Source organism: Danio rerio, chromosome 1, assembly GCF_052040795.2.
Source record: "Danio rerio strain M-AB ecotype USA chromosome 1, GRCz13ab, whole genome shotgun sequence".
In the NCBI taxonomy this organism is placed as follows: domain Eukaryota; kingdom Metazoa; phylum Chordata; class Actinopteri; order Cypriniformes; family Danionidae; genus Danio; species Danio rerio.
This window is the reverse complement of record NC_141021.1, coordinates 32784385-32800988: the sequence shown is the minus strand read 5'-3', so window position 1 is coordinate 32800988 and position 16604 is coordinate 32784385. Positions and strand designations below refer to the sequence as shown.

General features: G+C 36.8%; 1 protein-coding gene across 4 annotated transcripts in view; it reads left to right on the top strand.

Annotated features, from left to right (window-relative positions):
* marchf4a (membrane-associated ring finger (C3HC4) 4a) overlaps positions 1-16604 on the top strand; it is an 86091-nt gene that overhangs the window by 36486 nt on the left and 33001 nt on the right. For 2 of the 4 annotated variants that reach the window (XR_015941901.1, XR_015475426.2), the window contains 3 exons: positions 6491-6646; positions 13261-13818; positions 13961-14597. Coding sequence is in view for 2 of the 4 variants with exons in the window: in XM_088649505.1 (XP_088505631.1) it covers positions 6491-6646; positions 13261-13453 (349 nt within the window). In the remaining 2 variants the exon portion in view is untranslated. 4 annotated transcript variants of the gene reach the window in all.

The following is a 16604-nucleotide window of genomic DNA, read 5'->3' as shown; positions in this document are numbered from 1 at the left end:
TGATTTCAAATTGACCTTTATATTAAACGTAAGAGATTCACTATGTTAGACAAAAACAACTTTAAAATTATCAGAACAGATAAGGCAACTGTTTTTTTTACCTGATGCAATCCGAATAAATGCAAACTCTTCTGTTTACTGTTGTTTGAAGGTTTGGTCATCTTCATGGATTTATTATTGTCCATATCTGAATAACTTGCATAAATTTGATTAGATAAAGATGTGATCAAATATGCTGGTCTAAACTTATTTGAGGAAAATAGTATATCTGAACTATGGCCAGAAAAAAAGTATTAAACATGAACACACTGGTTTAGATATGGACAACAGACCACTAATTGATGACCTTGATGCACTGTTGTATCGAACAGCGTTGCAATTTCATTGAAATCAGTTGGAGGGCTATAAAAGATAAATGACAGGCTGCATTTAACCTCTGGTACCAACATTTCAGGCATTGTCTTAATAAGAAAGTGTTTATTATTTAAGGAAACAGAGGTTATATTCCAGTGAAAAAGCCATGCAATACAAGTAAAAGAAGGGAAACCCAATCCAAGGTTAGCACTGCATGCTCTACATGTTTATTTGTTACAAACATGAAAATAACTGTAGCTCTGCATTTCTGTCATAAGTGTGACTGTAATCCTGCCCTGTTCAGTTAAATATCCACTGTGGAGATAAAAATGTAGCATAACTTAAAAAGAAAAAAAGAAAAAATAATAAATAAATAAAATAAAGTTTTTAAATTTTTTGAACATGGATGGATGGATGGATGGATGGATGGATGGATGGATGGACTGATTGTGGTGTCTGTACACAATTCCTTACATAGCCAACACACACACCAGACATGTCACCTGTTGATAATGTTTGGGATATTTTTGACCAGCGATTTTTATACCAAGGCTTCTATTTCTGCCAATATCCAACAACTTCACACAGACATTGAAGAGGAGTGAACCAACATTCCACAGGCCACAATCAACAACCTAATCAACTATTTGCGAAGGCAATGTGTTGCTCTGTGTAAAGCTGCGGTCACACTTGACTTTTCTCTCTATAGACTTCCATTCATATTCATGCGAATGCGTCAGACAGGAAACAAAAGCTTGTGCGACAAGTTTCAAGCTTGGTTAACCCTGACCTGCAAAATCACATCACTTGACTGCATGAGACCAATCAAGGATTAAAACATAACCTCTCTTGACAGAAATTTAAAATATGGACCAATCGCTTGCTTTTTTAATGTCTAATCATTGTGTTTAATCACGCCCCCTTTTCGCAGCGCCAGACTTTTGCAAGCTCAAATCCTAGGCTGTTTCTCAATATGCGTTCTTCAGCGGTCTTGCGTCCTCGTGTTCTCGTGCAACGTCATCCTTAGCTGCCAAAGTTCAGTTCCAATACTCAAGACCGCAAGTACGGCGGACGAGTGAAACGTCCCGGATGTGATCTTGATATCGAGGACGCACCGATGCAGACTTGAGCACCGAACTCGCTCTGGAAGTCCCAGAAGTCATTGCGACTGGAGGTGGGAAGTGCAGCATTTTATTTAGATTTATTATTAAAGTTCAGACATATCACTTATTTACCTCAGAAGTTTCCCTAAATGAAACGGTGAAAGTAAACATTTCTATAAACTTCTTAATAGAGGAATAAACACATTAAAGGTGTCTGTTTGCCGAAATTCGTATTAAAATCAGTTTTATTTATATTGTGCAGAGTATATTTATAATGTTTTTATGCATTGTATATATTTTGAAAAGGGGAAAAACAATAAATCAATGTGTAAATGCTGTAATGTTTAAATAATTTACTATTTAAAACATGTGAAGGTCACGTGACCATCAGGAAGAATGCAGCATCTCAATTCTCAAAGGACTCGTTCTCTGCCCTCGCAGTCTCCTGAGTTCGTTCTTCTGAGGACACCTGGCAAGACCGCTCTCCACAAGAACACAAGTCTGTTCTCTGCATTCTTGGAATTGAGAAACAGCCCTAGTGTGACCACAGCTTTAGGTAGGGGTTCCAAAACTCAGTCCTGATGGGTATTATGTAAAGTTTCAATCCAACCCCAATCAGATGCACCTGGGCTAGCTAATCAGGCTCTTATTAGCCTTTTTAGAAAAATCCATGCAGATGTGTTGAGGCAAGTTGGAGCTAAAATCTGCAAAACACCGGCGCTCCAATGAAACTACATTGTGTACATCATTTTTTTATGCAAGTTGAAAAATATTTTTAATAAAAAATCAAAGAGTGATTAAAGTGTTCCCTGTATAATGACTAAAGCTGTTGATAATTTCAGCATAATGTGTTATTATGAAAATTCTGTACAATCAAAGAAGCTGACTACACTGATGTGAATCTCTAATTTGCATCTACATTTTGTTTGTCCTGATGACAGCACATTGATGGTAGATTTCAGAGAAATATTGCTTGCACCTAAACCTCTCTGCTGTTCAAATAGAATGGACAGACCTGATAATATTAGACCTGATTCATACCTGACTCCACCGCATTTATTTTCTAACCCAGTTGAACCTGAACATAAATAGCACTGATGTGCACAGTAGGGGAAAACCCTTGCATTCTGCTGACTGATTTGGCCAGGCATCACTCCATTACTTTCATATTCATTTATTTACTTATTCCATTTTCTTATTTCTGAGCTCAGCTTTCAGTTGTGACCAGTAGACTGAAAATATAATCATTATAGCTTGATAAAAAGTCCTAATAAATCATAGATTTACTAGTATTTTCTAAAACAATATTTACCTCACCTCATCTTTTATCATACAAATAGAAATACATGCATGAACATGTTGAATATTATATCTCTGTTTTGTTTTCTGACAATCAAATCAAATGTCTAAACATTATTTAATAATATATAATAATATAATTTAATAATTGGCAGCTGGAAGGGCATCCACTGCGTAAAACATATGCTGGATAAGTTGGTGGTTCATTCCACTGTGGCAGCCCCAGATTAATAAAGGGACTAAGCCGGGAAAAAAAAAGAATGAATGAATAAATAAATAATCTAATAATAATAGTACTTCAGAATATGTGTACAGTATATGAGAGTTCAGATGCAAAAACCTCTAAATGCCTTCAAAATTTTTTTTTTGCTGGTTCAAGCCTCTGCGTTTCTTTGTGGAGTTTGCATGTTCTCCCTCCTTTCGCCGGGTGCTCCGGTTTCCCCCACAGTCCAAAGACATGCGGTACAGGTGAATTGGGTAGGCTAAATTGTCCGTTGTGTGTGTGTGTGTGTGTGTGTGTGTGTGTGTGTGTGTGTGTGTAAATAAGTGTGTGTGGATGTTTTCCAGAGATGGGTTGCAGCTGGAAGGGCATCCGCTGCATAAAAAACGTGCTGGATAAGTTTGGGGGTTCATTCCACTGTGGCAACCACTGATTAAAAAAAGGAATAAGCCGAAAAGAAAATGAGTGAATGAATATGAATATATATGAATATGACAGTTCTGTGAAGGAAGTTGTTTGCTGAAAAAAACAACACTCGTTGAGGCTTCTCAGAGCTTTAGCAAAGGGATCTGGGTTTTCTTAACCTGCAAAATTCAAAGGAAAGTTGAGCTGCCATTCTGATATCCCGCTAAATATGCTCTGAGACCACTCCGGGTAGTTAATTAATACTTTATGCTGATGGAAATTGAGTCCCTTTTTCTAGATGCTTATATTAAAGCAATATAAAAAAAAAAACAAATCTGATCAGCACAGGAAGGTAATTTCTATCAGTGCCATAGGGATTGGTTTGACTCTGCTCCAATCAGTGAGCAAGTCCCAGCACACTGTTGCCAGGGAACCAACAGATGCTTTTATCTGATCATCCCTCATTATGGTGTGTGATGTGTGAATATATGTATGTGTATGTGTGCTTGTGAGGCAAACTGATAGATGTCGGCATTGTGTCTGGTTCCATACACAAAGTAATGGTGTTAATTAAAGGAACTTGCTGTGGCAAATGTTTGCACATGTGTAATTAATTCTGTAATTTTGACAGCATCAGAATGGGGTACTTTCAGATGTACCATACTTTGCTCTGGTTAATTGAGCTCAGAATAAACACATTGGATTATAGGCAACTAGTTGTCACCCACACAAACCTCAGAGGCACATTTGAGACGTGCAGTGTTTTGAAATATTGTAAATACTGCTGCGAGGCTTTTGTGAATATATTTTGACATGCAGCACTTGAAATGTTTGAGCCTGGAGTGTAACATGTGATTTTAAAGCTGCAGGTATGTTGTCTCAGTTTATACATAATTCACATGGGATGTAAAGCTGCACTTATTTAAATTATGTTCTTTTGGCTGCTGAAAAAGATTTTATTTTTATTATTAAGTCAAACTGCTTTGTTTTTCAACATTTTTACTTACTTACTTACTTGCTACTTGTTTTTTAACATGGCAAGCAATGCCGTTAACCCATATTTTCTAAATGAATGTCTCATGGGTTTGGATTTAATGGAGGTCACATAGGTCATGTTTCTAGTATTTATGAACCCTTCAGTGGATCCCATTAATAATTTGCACAACTAATAGATGGGTCAGTGACACTCATGTTTTAGTCTGGATCTATTCATTTGTTAAAATATATTAAAAATGCAGGTCATACAATGGCTTGAATATAGCACTTTTATGATAAGCATGTTTTAAAGTTTCAATTAAAATGATTAGAACAACAAATATCATAACTATTTCACTGCTTGGAAGAATTAGAAAAACCTTTGGCCAGTAGTCTGGAAAATATAGTTTTAAGAAAAGACTTGTTTAGTTATGATTGTAAAATGTGATGTGGTTTTACTATCCAAAAACATAATATTTAATATATAATAATAAAAAGATAATATATTAGGGCTGCGCAATATTGGGAAAATTTGGTAGTGCAATATTTTTTTACCCTGCAATATATATTGCGATATAAATTCATTTTCACCAGATGACTTAAATAGCTCTATTTGCAAAGGCTTTAAATTGATTGGGATGATTTTGTATGGGAGTGAAATATAAATATATTTCATGTCATTAATTATTTACATGTAATATATAAACTACAGTCATAAAAAGCACACAATAAAAACCACAAATATTAAAGTGAAATAAACTGTGCTTCATGGGTTTTTCTGGAGAGTCTAAGAGTATAGGGTACAGTATTTGAATAATAATTTTAATTTAATAAGTCTGAATTGTATAAATAATTCAATAAGATGTATCTTCATTAAACTATGTTCTTTTAAAATGCTTTAAACCTTTAAAATGCTCACATTGGCCTTAAAAACACATAAAATGTTAAACTTTCACTCTATAATTGTTAGATTATGCAGTGCCTCCACACATATCATGTGTTTTGACCAGTGGATTCTGGTTAAACTAATCCCAACTCAACATTGCATATCTTGTCATGTGACTATTGTTGATTCACACATTGCAATATCGATGCTCAAACGATATATTGTGCAGCCCTAATATAAATAAATGTATTATTTGCTTTTCTTTGATTAATACATACCAGTTCTAATTTAAACACAACAGCATTTCACAACTGATTTTAAACAACCCAATTTGTTATAAAAAATTATTATATTAAAATGGTCAATATTTTAGCATATATACATAAAAACACACAGATTTATAGTTTTCATTTAAAATACTGTCAGTCGATCAATCAGTCAAGCAAGCAAACAATAAATGTCATGTGGTAATCAGGACTTTGTTAATCAAGGTACATTTTTATTACAAATTTTGCTGGTAATTTCTGACAGCACATGATTTTACCACTGATTTTGATTACTGTAGTTTTTCAGTTCGCAGAGCAGAAATAAAACCTCTCTCTAACAACATTCATTGACTTTTTTGGTGTTCATATGTAAATTGTGTTGTAATTGCATATGTAAAAGTATATTTAGCTACATTAGACTAGAATATGAGGCAAAGCCCATATATACACCTTCCCTTCGCTCATAAAAATGCAGTGGACAAAAAACAAAGCATTAAAACACCAGCTATAATCAGGGATATGTCTTCCAAATGAATTAGTGATCAGATTGATAAAGATTAATAGTGTACATAAGGACAAAACCTCTTTTAAACAAACTTCCAGTTATTTGTAAGAAAACGACTAGATTTCACTGATGAAATTTGACCAAAAAAGTCCTAATAAAATCAAAGTCAATATTTTAGAGTGTAAACGATTATTGGAAAAGAATAAGAGTTAGACAAGCACCTTACTTTATGTATTGTTTGTTGATTTAAATTTTTGAGCCATTTTAGATTTTGAGAATGTTACACTGAAATAAATAAAGGTGAACTTTCAGGAGTCGATTCCAAAATAACAGAATTGGAATTGCCCGGCATAAGCAAATCACCAGAAAAAAAAAAACAAATAGTTTTCATTGGATGAATGAATTGTCATTTTGAATAAGGTCATTTAGATCGAAATTGTTTATTTCTTACTTAACTACCTCTGTTGTGTCCTGCAGGGGGAGCTGCTGAGCCCATGTCGCTGTAGTGGTTCTGTGCGCTGCACTCATGAGCCCTGTCTTATTAAATGGATTAGTGAGAGAGGATCCTGGAGCTGTGAACTCTGCTACTACAAATACCAGGTCATCGCCATTAGCACCAAGAACCCACTACAGGTAAACCACCATTAACTGGACTTTAAATGCATTACAGGTTTTAGTACTTAAACATGACACTATATGATACAGTTTTTCTCAATTGCTTTGGCTCAATTCTCCATATATATATATATATATATATATATATATATATATATATATATATATATATATATATTTTTTTTTTTTTTTTTTTAAACAAGTTTAGATTTCTGAACAATTAGCTTATTGTTCACTTTTTAGTGACATTTCTCATGATTTAAGCAAATTGCAAATGCTTTGGTGCATGTGTGCAAACAGTACGTACAATTTTCTGTACTTTGGACAAAAACTTATTGCATATGACTTGTTGACAAAATTGATGTGTTGATTCTCATTTAAACTGTCAAACTCTTCACAGCTTCTCAATCATTTTTCATCGTTTAAGCCAAGGGTCACTTACCCTGTTCCTGGAGAGCAACCGTTCTGCAGATTTCAGTTGCAACCCTGACCAAACAAATCTGTCTGTAATTATCAAGTGCTGCTTCAGGTCCGGCAACGCAGTGGCGCAGTAGGTAGTGCTGTCGCCTCACAGCAAGAAGGTCGCTAGTTCAAGCCTTGGCTGGGTCAGTTGGCATTTCTGTGTAGAGTTTACATGTTCTCCCTGCATTTGCATGGGTTTCCTTCGGGTGCTCCCCCAGATTAATAAAGGGACTAAGCCGAAAAGAAAATTAATAAATGCTTCAGGTCCTAATTAATTGATTCAGTTTTGTTGGATCTGAATTGTGCTAGAAGGTAGCTCTCCAGGAACAGGGTTGGTGACTCCTGGTGTAAGCCATCACACTCAAAACTGTTTATTTAATTTTTAAACATTTGTATACACACATGTTTACAGCAGAAATATCTGATACTGATATTGTTTGTAATTTCTGCTAAACTGGTAAATGACCTCTAGTTGCAATACATAGTGCGTTATCTATTTACTGTATTATCCATGGTACTATACTAAACATATAAGCTATTGCCCAAAGCACAATCACTACATTCACTATCTTGAACTACAGTAACATGCTTGTAGAAGAGCAACTGGAAGAAATGTAATCTCTGCGATATTTGATGTCCATTAAGAGTATTTTTTTTATGTATGATTGATGTTTGATGTTTATTGTGTGTGTTTGGGGTACCATAAGAAATATGAAATATACAATACGGTGATTAAGATTATTAGGATTTCACTTTGCATGCAATACATTTGTTCACATAAAATATACTGTATAAAAACAAATTGGGCAGTATTGGTCATGTGTATGAGGTGAGAGTTTTAAAGAAGGGCTATGTCCATTTTAGCAGATGAGAACCATCCACTTTATTCAAAGTTTTGCTTCCTGCCATCAGGCAGAAGGTACACTTATTCTAGATGGGCAAGGTCCAAGAGATATTTGCATTATTTTGTTCCAACTGCAGTTGGGTTACTTGCAGTTCTCAAAACTACCTGTTCAATCTTCACATCATTGTGTCACTTGTGCACATAAAAAAACAACAAGTTTTGAACAAGTACATCCATGCAAATGATTATGTGCAATTCTCTAATGTTTCCTACATCATCAACTGCTTATGTCATGCTGATCAAAATGTATTATTTTGGCCTCTGTTAAATAGTCTCACCCCTACAACATTTAATCATTTGTTCATGAAAAAGTCTTTACATGAAAAATGGCTGAACAAGTTGTTATAATATTTTGTCATAATGCATTTTTTCTAAACATTTCCATTTTTTTTTCTGAACCTGTCTACAATTGGCCAATTTCTCCCAGGTCAATCTTGATTTTTTTTATAATGAATGTGCATCTCAAAGGAGATTATTCTATGTTCTATGTTTACATCAGAACATCCCTTCAGAGTACACTATTGTATTGACAACAAGACCAGAGAAAAAATGTAACAAGCTTTAAGTTGTATATTTGTTTCTATTTTTTTTTTTAATTATGTTTAATTTTATTGTTTATTGCTACTTCTATGTTGTTTGAGTGTAACCTGTTGCTGTTAACTTTCGGCTGTTGCTGTGAACCTAATTGCCCTTTAGGGAAAATAAACACATTCTAATTCCAATATGGTGAAAAAACAGCTAATCATTCTAAGCAGTGTGGCTCACACAATGACAAATACACTTTGTTTTGGTGGCCTTGGCTACATAACTGACATGATAACTAGGTTTTGAAGCATGAATGAAGTGTTTTGGGGGAATAACTACATTTTGTAGACATGCAATAAAGTTCTGAAATTCCAGCAAACAGTTTTGTAATTTGGACTCACAGTTTAGAAAATGTTAAGTCTGTTTTAAAAAATGTGCCAAAGCAATTGAGAAAACTGTATGATGATTTTAAGTAAGTTTGGAAGTACAATCAACATATTAACTGTAACCTACACTCTCAGCCTCAGATGTCACAGCAAGCAAGTTCTCTGGCCGGTTGAAATACTGTATACAGGATTTGGCGCAGTGGGTTGCGCAGTGGGTAACATGTTCGCCTCACAGCAAAAAAGTCGCTGGTTTGAAACTCGGCTGGGTCAGTTAGCATTTCTGTGTGGAGTTTGCTTGTTCTTCCTGTGTTCGCGTGGGTTTCTTCCGGGTGCTCCGGTTTCCCACAAAGACATGTGTCCAAAGACATGTGGTACAGGTGAATTGGGCAAGCTAAAATTGACTGTGTGTGTGTGTGTGTGTGTGTGTGTGTGTGTGTGTGTGTGTGTGTGTGTGTGTGTGTGTGTGTGTGTGTAAGTTTCCCAGTGATGGGTTGGTGCTGGAAGGGCATCCACTGCAAAAAAAACCTATGCTGGATACAGTAAGTTCGCAGTTCATTCCGCTGTGGTGACCCCTGATTAATAGAGACCAAGCTTAAAAGAAAATGAATGGATTATAAGTTCAGTGTTTAGTGTAAAAAATAATTCTGATTAAATAAAAAAAAAAATCTCATGTAAAAATTGATGGCACTACTCATTCATAGGGAAATTTCTCTTTCTCTGTGATTCACAGTTTTTTTTTTTTTATAAAACTATGAGTAGTCACATCAAATATTTCAATACTTATAATATATTTAAAAATGGTCCAGGAATTCAGCTCGAGTACACTTAAGTGAAATCTTAGCTGACCCATTTTAAAGGCTTGCTAAAATATCAAATTTTGCCAATTTTTAATTTTGCTATTTGCACCAGCCATCTTTGTTGTTGTGTTTAGGATTCCATTAAAACAGTGTGACATATTTACAACCCCGCAGACTGCACCACGGGGGTGACGGAAGGTTTGAAAACAGTACATCATCACTCAGCCTTATTCCTGGCTGAGAACTTTTTTTTTTGGCCTCAAATGAAGAACAAAAGAGAATTTTATTTGAAGCATACTGAGGCCTTTTGTCCTTAACTACTATGTACTTACATCAAAAATTAAATGCAATATACTTACTGTGTTTATAATGTATTTGAGAACACTTATGGTGCATTTGAGTTGGGATAGAGGTTGGGTTATGGACAGGTTTGGTGATATGGGTAGGTTTAAGGGTGGGTTAAGGTGTAAGGGATGGTCAACAGTGTATTTACAAATGTAATTACAAAAGTTAATTACAGATGTATATACATACATGTATTTAATCAAGCATAAGTACACAGTAAATACATGTATTAGTACATGTAATAAGTACATTGTAACAAACTATTAGTTCCTGTGTAAGTACATATTAGTTAAGGCCACTTAATATAAAGTGGGACCATAATCAGAATATACAGAAGACAGTCAAATAGATAAAAAGGTATTTAAATTTAAGCACTGTAAGGGCACAACAGTTGAGCACTAAGTCCTGTTGTGTACATACTTTATTCAAATAAATGTTTACATATAAATACATAAAAATGGCCAGACTGGCTAATTGAAATTAGACACTTTTATCCAAGATGGCATTACATGAGTTTCATCAGTTCTTGATTTCTCTGGGACTCAAACCCATGTCCTTGGCATTGCTACCGCTGTCCTTTACTGTTTGAGCAACAGGAAGGCTCAAAACCATGGGCATTAATAAGGCATCAGTCCTCCCTTCCACTAGCTGTGGGAACATGGCTGCAGGGAACATTGCTCTCATTCAGACATCAGAGCATCAGTGAGGTCAGACACTGTTTTTATACGATGGGGTCTGGCTCAGCATCATCCCAAAGGTGTTCAGTGAGTTATAGGTTGGCTTTTTATGAAGTCTAGCCAAGTTCCTCCACAACTGAGTTAGTAAATCATTTCTTTATAGATCCCACTTTGTGCAGAGTAATATTTTGTTGCAAAAGAAAAATGTACACTACATTTTTAGACATGACTGTATATGAGACTTTACAAAAACATGCATTAGCCGAATGTGCAAACTGGAGTACTGTGCACTGTGTACATGCAGTTGTACAATACCGTAACTGTTCCATTGTACCACCATAATACTAAAAGCAGTATTTTTTTCTTTTATATTGAGTTACCTCAAGTGCTTTTCTGGGTTCAAAACTTCTGCTTTCCCCAATTTTATTTTTAGCCTTTTTGATTTTCTTTTGATCTGATCTTCAAATGAAGCTATGTTTTTGTTTGTTTTAGTTGTTTTAAAATGCACAATAGGTCTCTCTATGGCCTTGTGTAGTCGATGCATGCAATTAAAGTTGTTGTTCTACTCAGTTGTGCTTTCTGTGGTTGATTTACTTATTGTTAGAGCTGTCATTCTACATCAAAATCCACTAGATGAACATTTATAGTATAGTGAAAAAAAGGAAAGAAAAAAAGAGGAACAAGCGTATTTGAAACTATAGACACTAGACTGTTTTTCAAACCATATTCGCTGGATTGGCCTTTTAAACATGCAGTAAACCTGGAATTTCTTGAAATTTCCATTGCTTTGGCTTCTCAAAATATATTAATGATGTTACTTTAATGGTAACAACAGAATTCTTTTTATGTCACTCAAAAATATCATTTATTTCTACCCAAAAGATTCTAGTCCAGGGGTATCCAACCTTTATCCTTGAGGGCTGGTGTCATGCAGACTTTTCTTCCAACCCAAATAACAGGCACACCTGAAATCAGGCACACCTGAACCAGCTAATTAAGCTTTTTCAAAGTATACTAGAAACCTCCAGTAAGGTGTCTTGAAGGATGTTTGAGCTAAACTATGCAGAATCCCAGCCCTGCACATCCAATTTGCATGCTATCTCTTGATTTAATGGGCATTATCAGTGGTTATCAGCTGATAGATATGGACCAGTAGAGCCTTCTGTTCCTACTGGTAGGCTCAGAAGGCTCTTATCATCCATCCACATGGTTAATCAGCTTTAGATCACATATGGCTGTGGCCAGAAGTTCACAAGAACTATTTATTTTGCTAAATTTCTCATTCATTGTATTTTATTAATGTCACTACCCCAACCCTAAACCTAAAAGTCATAGTAATGTAAAAACAGATCTGGATATGCGGTCTTCTCTATTAGTATAGCTGATTAACCACAATAATTATTTATATCATTTATTAAATTTCCCATTGATAGTATTTTATTAACGTCTACCCCTACCCCAACTCTAGAATTGTAAAAACAGACCTGGATCTGGAGTCTTCTTTATTAGTATAGCTGATTAACTACGATAAATGTTTATGTTGTTAAACCCCATCTAGGGGTAAGGATGCAACATAAAAGGGAAGACTGCACACATAATGATGCTTAAGTAAATGTATAGAAATTTTATTTACAGAATGATTTTCTCAAACAAAATTTGTCTTTTTCAACTTCTGACCAGCTTTCAGGAGCTGACCAGGCCAAAATAAAAAACAAAACCATCTAAATTTAAATTCCCTCTAACTTCCCTATTTCCAGCAAATGAAAAGAAAGGAAAAAACTTTATTACCTAACTCCCTTGTCCACAAAAGCAATCAATAAAAGAGGGTACAAAAGAAAATGGTGCCAAGCTCCCTACTTACTATGTCCAAATATTTTAATTCAGTGAACAAATCAAAAAAGGGCAAAACATCAAAGTAGTCTGTTAACCAACAGGGGTCAGATTTTCAATGACAACGAAGCAAGAGCTAGTGCACTAAATACTGAGATCTTTTCTATTAGTATAGTTAATTAACCATGTGGATGGATGATAACAGCCGTCTGAACCTCCTAGTAGGTACAGAAAACCCCTACTGGCCTATATCTATTAGCTAATAACCACTGATAATGCCCATTCAATCAAGTGATTACATTTGAAGTTTGGGCATTCCTGTCTTGGTGCATCTTTAAATTAATACCATAAAATATCTGCCATTCAAATTTTAGGGTCAGTAAGAATTATTATTATTATTTTTAAGAATATCTTGTGCTCACTGAGGCTGCATTTATTCTAATATGATGCCTTAGTACTCAACAAACAATTTTTCAACAAAAATAGTTATGAATTTAAAAAAAAAACAGTTAACCTTGTGTTTTTTCTTTGTGAACATATCTTCAATAAATACAAGGTCTCCACTATCAAACAATTTTTTTATATGTTTATATATAAAATAATAATACCATCTTGCTGAATAAATGCATCAGGTTTGGCAATATGTCAAATGTGGGACTGGTACTTCAGCAAGTTTATCTTTTTGTTTTGTTTTTTCCTCCTCCAGTGGCAGGCCATCTCTTTGACAGTGATAGAGAAAGTACAGATAGCTGCAGCCGTTCTGGGTTCCCTGTTCCTGATAGCCAGTATCTCCTGGCTGGTGTGGTCATCCCTCAGCCCATCGGCCAAGTGGCAACGGCAGGACCTGCTCTTTCAGATCTGTTACGCCATGTACGGCTTCATGGACCTGGTGTGCATCGGTAGGTCCTTGGATATTCAGTAAATACTGCAGTTTACTTTTTACATGTTTGATTCTTTACCTATTTGAGTGTCAGACAGAAAAAAAATACATTGTGACTAAACCAGCTGAATGTATGACATATATACCATTGAATTACAAGCCCACTTTCACCTTAAAACACAGTAAAGCGAGCAACTAAATGAGCTACTGTAGCAGATCTGAGCAGAAGATTGTGTTTTTCAGCCAAGCCACAGGGAGTCAGAGTAATTGCTGCATTTCACTTAATATCAAGCATTTTAATGTATCTACTGAATAAAACACTTTGCAATAGAAAAGGAAAGGCTGAAGGATTGAGAACTGGAAATTGATTCCTGCCTAGATGCGATTCAAATTCAAATTGGCCACAGTTGACTGGCTGTCAAACCTAAAATTTTTACTAATCCTTAAACCATGAGCTGTTTTAAAAACATCCGATATAAAATATCAGAATATTAAAAAATTTGAAATTAAACTAGCTAACCTAAACTTGGGTTATATTAAGAATGAAATCTAGCTTACAGAACACCACAACTTTTTTTTTTTTTAATTGCATGTGAAATGGAACACATTATGAAATGAAAACTATTGAAGTCACACTTTTTATACAGACAAATGTCCCAGAAATATATCAAAAGTGATTAATGTGAGTGGGTGGTTGCCACTTACAGCTGAGCTCCTTTTGTTGTTTGTTAAGATTTTCTAATTGGTAAACCTAAAAACATTCCAATGAAATTTTAAACATTACGAGTTAGGGCTTTAATAGAAGCCCATACTGTACAGCCTGTCTTGAAAGGTTTATGCGGAATCGTTAAAAAAATCTATTTCTCAATTGAGAAAATTAATGGACTTTTGACTTGCAGACCATTTTAAGTGCCCACTGTTGCTTTCTGTTCCAAATGGTACTTTCAATACTTGCTCAATCTCATTTGGAAGAACCTTTCAACTGAACTATTTTACAAAGGGCACTTTTTCAAGGCTATTAAAGTGTACAGTCAATCAGCACTTCAATGAAGTAATTGTGCAGTTTTGTTTGTCATTTATATGATTTTGGATTTTAAAATGCTCAGTTGTTCTCATGTGCCTAAGGACTGTTGGAGAGAAAGAAAATTAAAGCAGTACTATATAAAAAAAAATTAACCTTGAAACTTTGATCTTCTCATGAAAACTTTCTGCCTAATTCACATACATGAGATTGTTCTTCTGTTAGTTTTTCTGTTAGTGGATTTGAATTGTTCTCATGGAGCATCCTAGGAAGCAAGGGAGCAAAATAATCTTGTTTTTCATTTTGACATAAGATTATATTACACCATTGGCAGATTATTTAGCTTGTTTTAAAGGGCACCTAGGTAAGCTTTTTTTCAGATTTAATATGAGTCTTTTGTGTCTCCAGAATGTGTCTGTGAACTTTCAGCTTAAAACACCCATCAGATTTGTTTTTTATTGTACCTTTAGATTCTACTTTATACATTTTTGCACTGGGTGGCGGTTTTGCTGTACAGCGCCTTTAAGACTAGTCCACCGTTTCTACATGGCTTTCTGCGTGCCTTATTCTCCTCCCTCGGCTGCATCAGACAACAAACAGACATAAAGGAAGCAGATGTCACGTAGAGTTTGTGAGAAATATTACAGTAAGAACATTAACAATGAGTATTTGATGCAATTGCTGTGTTAAGTTACAACGAGTCGCACACAATGTCGTTACAAAGTTCACGCGCACACACACACAGACAAACACACAGATACCCAGCATGAACACGATACGCACATTTACAGACTGCGCTCATTTAGCTTTTTCTACTCTTTTTGCACGCAAATGTGACCGGATACAGGTTAATCTCCACTGCTGTATGGATATCTGTTATGTTCCCCTTCGGTTGGGGAACTTCAGTGCTATACAGTGGATTTGATCTTGGAAAATCCACATATGGGAGGATTCGGTTCAGAAGCCGCTTGTCTGGAAGAGTATTGAACGGGCCAATGAAGCAATGAATTGGCAGCATAAGCTTGCACAGGTGTGCTTCATTGATGAGGGTTCCTCCTGCTGTGATCCAGCAATTCCGAGCGAACGAGAGCATTCTCCTGGTCCAGAGTGTGTACACGCAGCGGCAGACGGTCGAGCTGGATTTCTCCCTTGCCTGGTGTTCTTTGGGTCCGGTCCTCCAGAGCGGTGCGCATAAAGTTGCAACTTCACAAAGAGAGCAACACAGTCGTGCAGCACGTCCTTTTCAGGACGGCGCTTTGACTGTGCGTTTCTGGATGTGGTGGTCTCCTGTCCTCGGATGATGGGCACGGGCACATCGTTGCATGCCTGGGGGGTCCAGCATGTTAATGCGCTGCTTGCGGGCAGTTCATGTCGTCATTGCGATGCCATGACTGTTGCGCTGTAAAGATCGCGGCTAGCCTTTGCAAAAGGGCGAACCACCCCAGTTGTCCCCTGCTCTGCAACGGGCACTCGGGCAGATCTGAGGGTTTCAGCGAGAGATAATCCGTCGCCCGCGGACCTCCCGCTCCTCCAAGCGCTCCATCCAAGCTTCGGGCGGGGTAAGCGATCCGTCTTACAGATGGTAGCCCTTACGCTCGATGACACCGGAGACCAGATGTCCACTGTGGCATAGGAGGGTGGGCTTTCATTGTCCGATGATGATCCAGGCCGTGAGTTGGAGATGGTTTATCCCCCAGCTCCGCGGCCGGACTGACTAGAGGGGCGTCCCCTTCTTCCCGGAGGTGCACAGCTCACGCGTTCTTGAAGTGTCCCTCCACCCTCACCACTCTTGACGGTGGAACGGCCAGGGGGTATGTGGCGATTCCTCAAGTTGAGTGCGCGATGGCGGTCAATCTGCGCGGCACCTCTAAATGGCGGGGTCTGCCTCGTCTCCCATCCAAATCCTGTAAGTTATCTGCCTACCTTGGAGCTAGAGCTTACAAGGCTGCGGGCCAGGCTGCTTCCGCCTTGCATGCGATAGCCACATATCAGTGCTACCAAGCGCAGGCGCTGGCTGAGCTGCATGAGGATGGGTCCTACCCAGGCGTATGAGCTTCGCACCGCAGCCGACTAAGCTCTTGGGACTACTAAGTCCGCTGCGTGTGCGTTGGAGAGGACGATGTCCACATTAGTGATTCAGGAGCGCCAC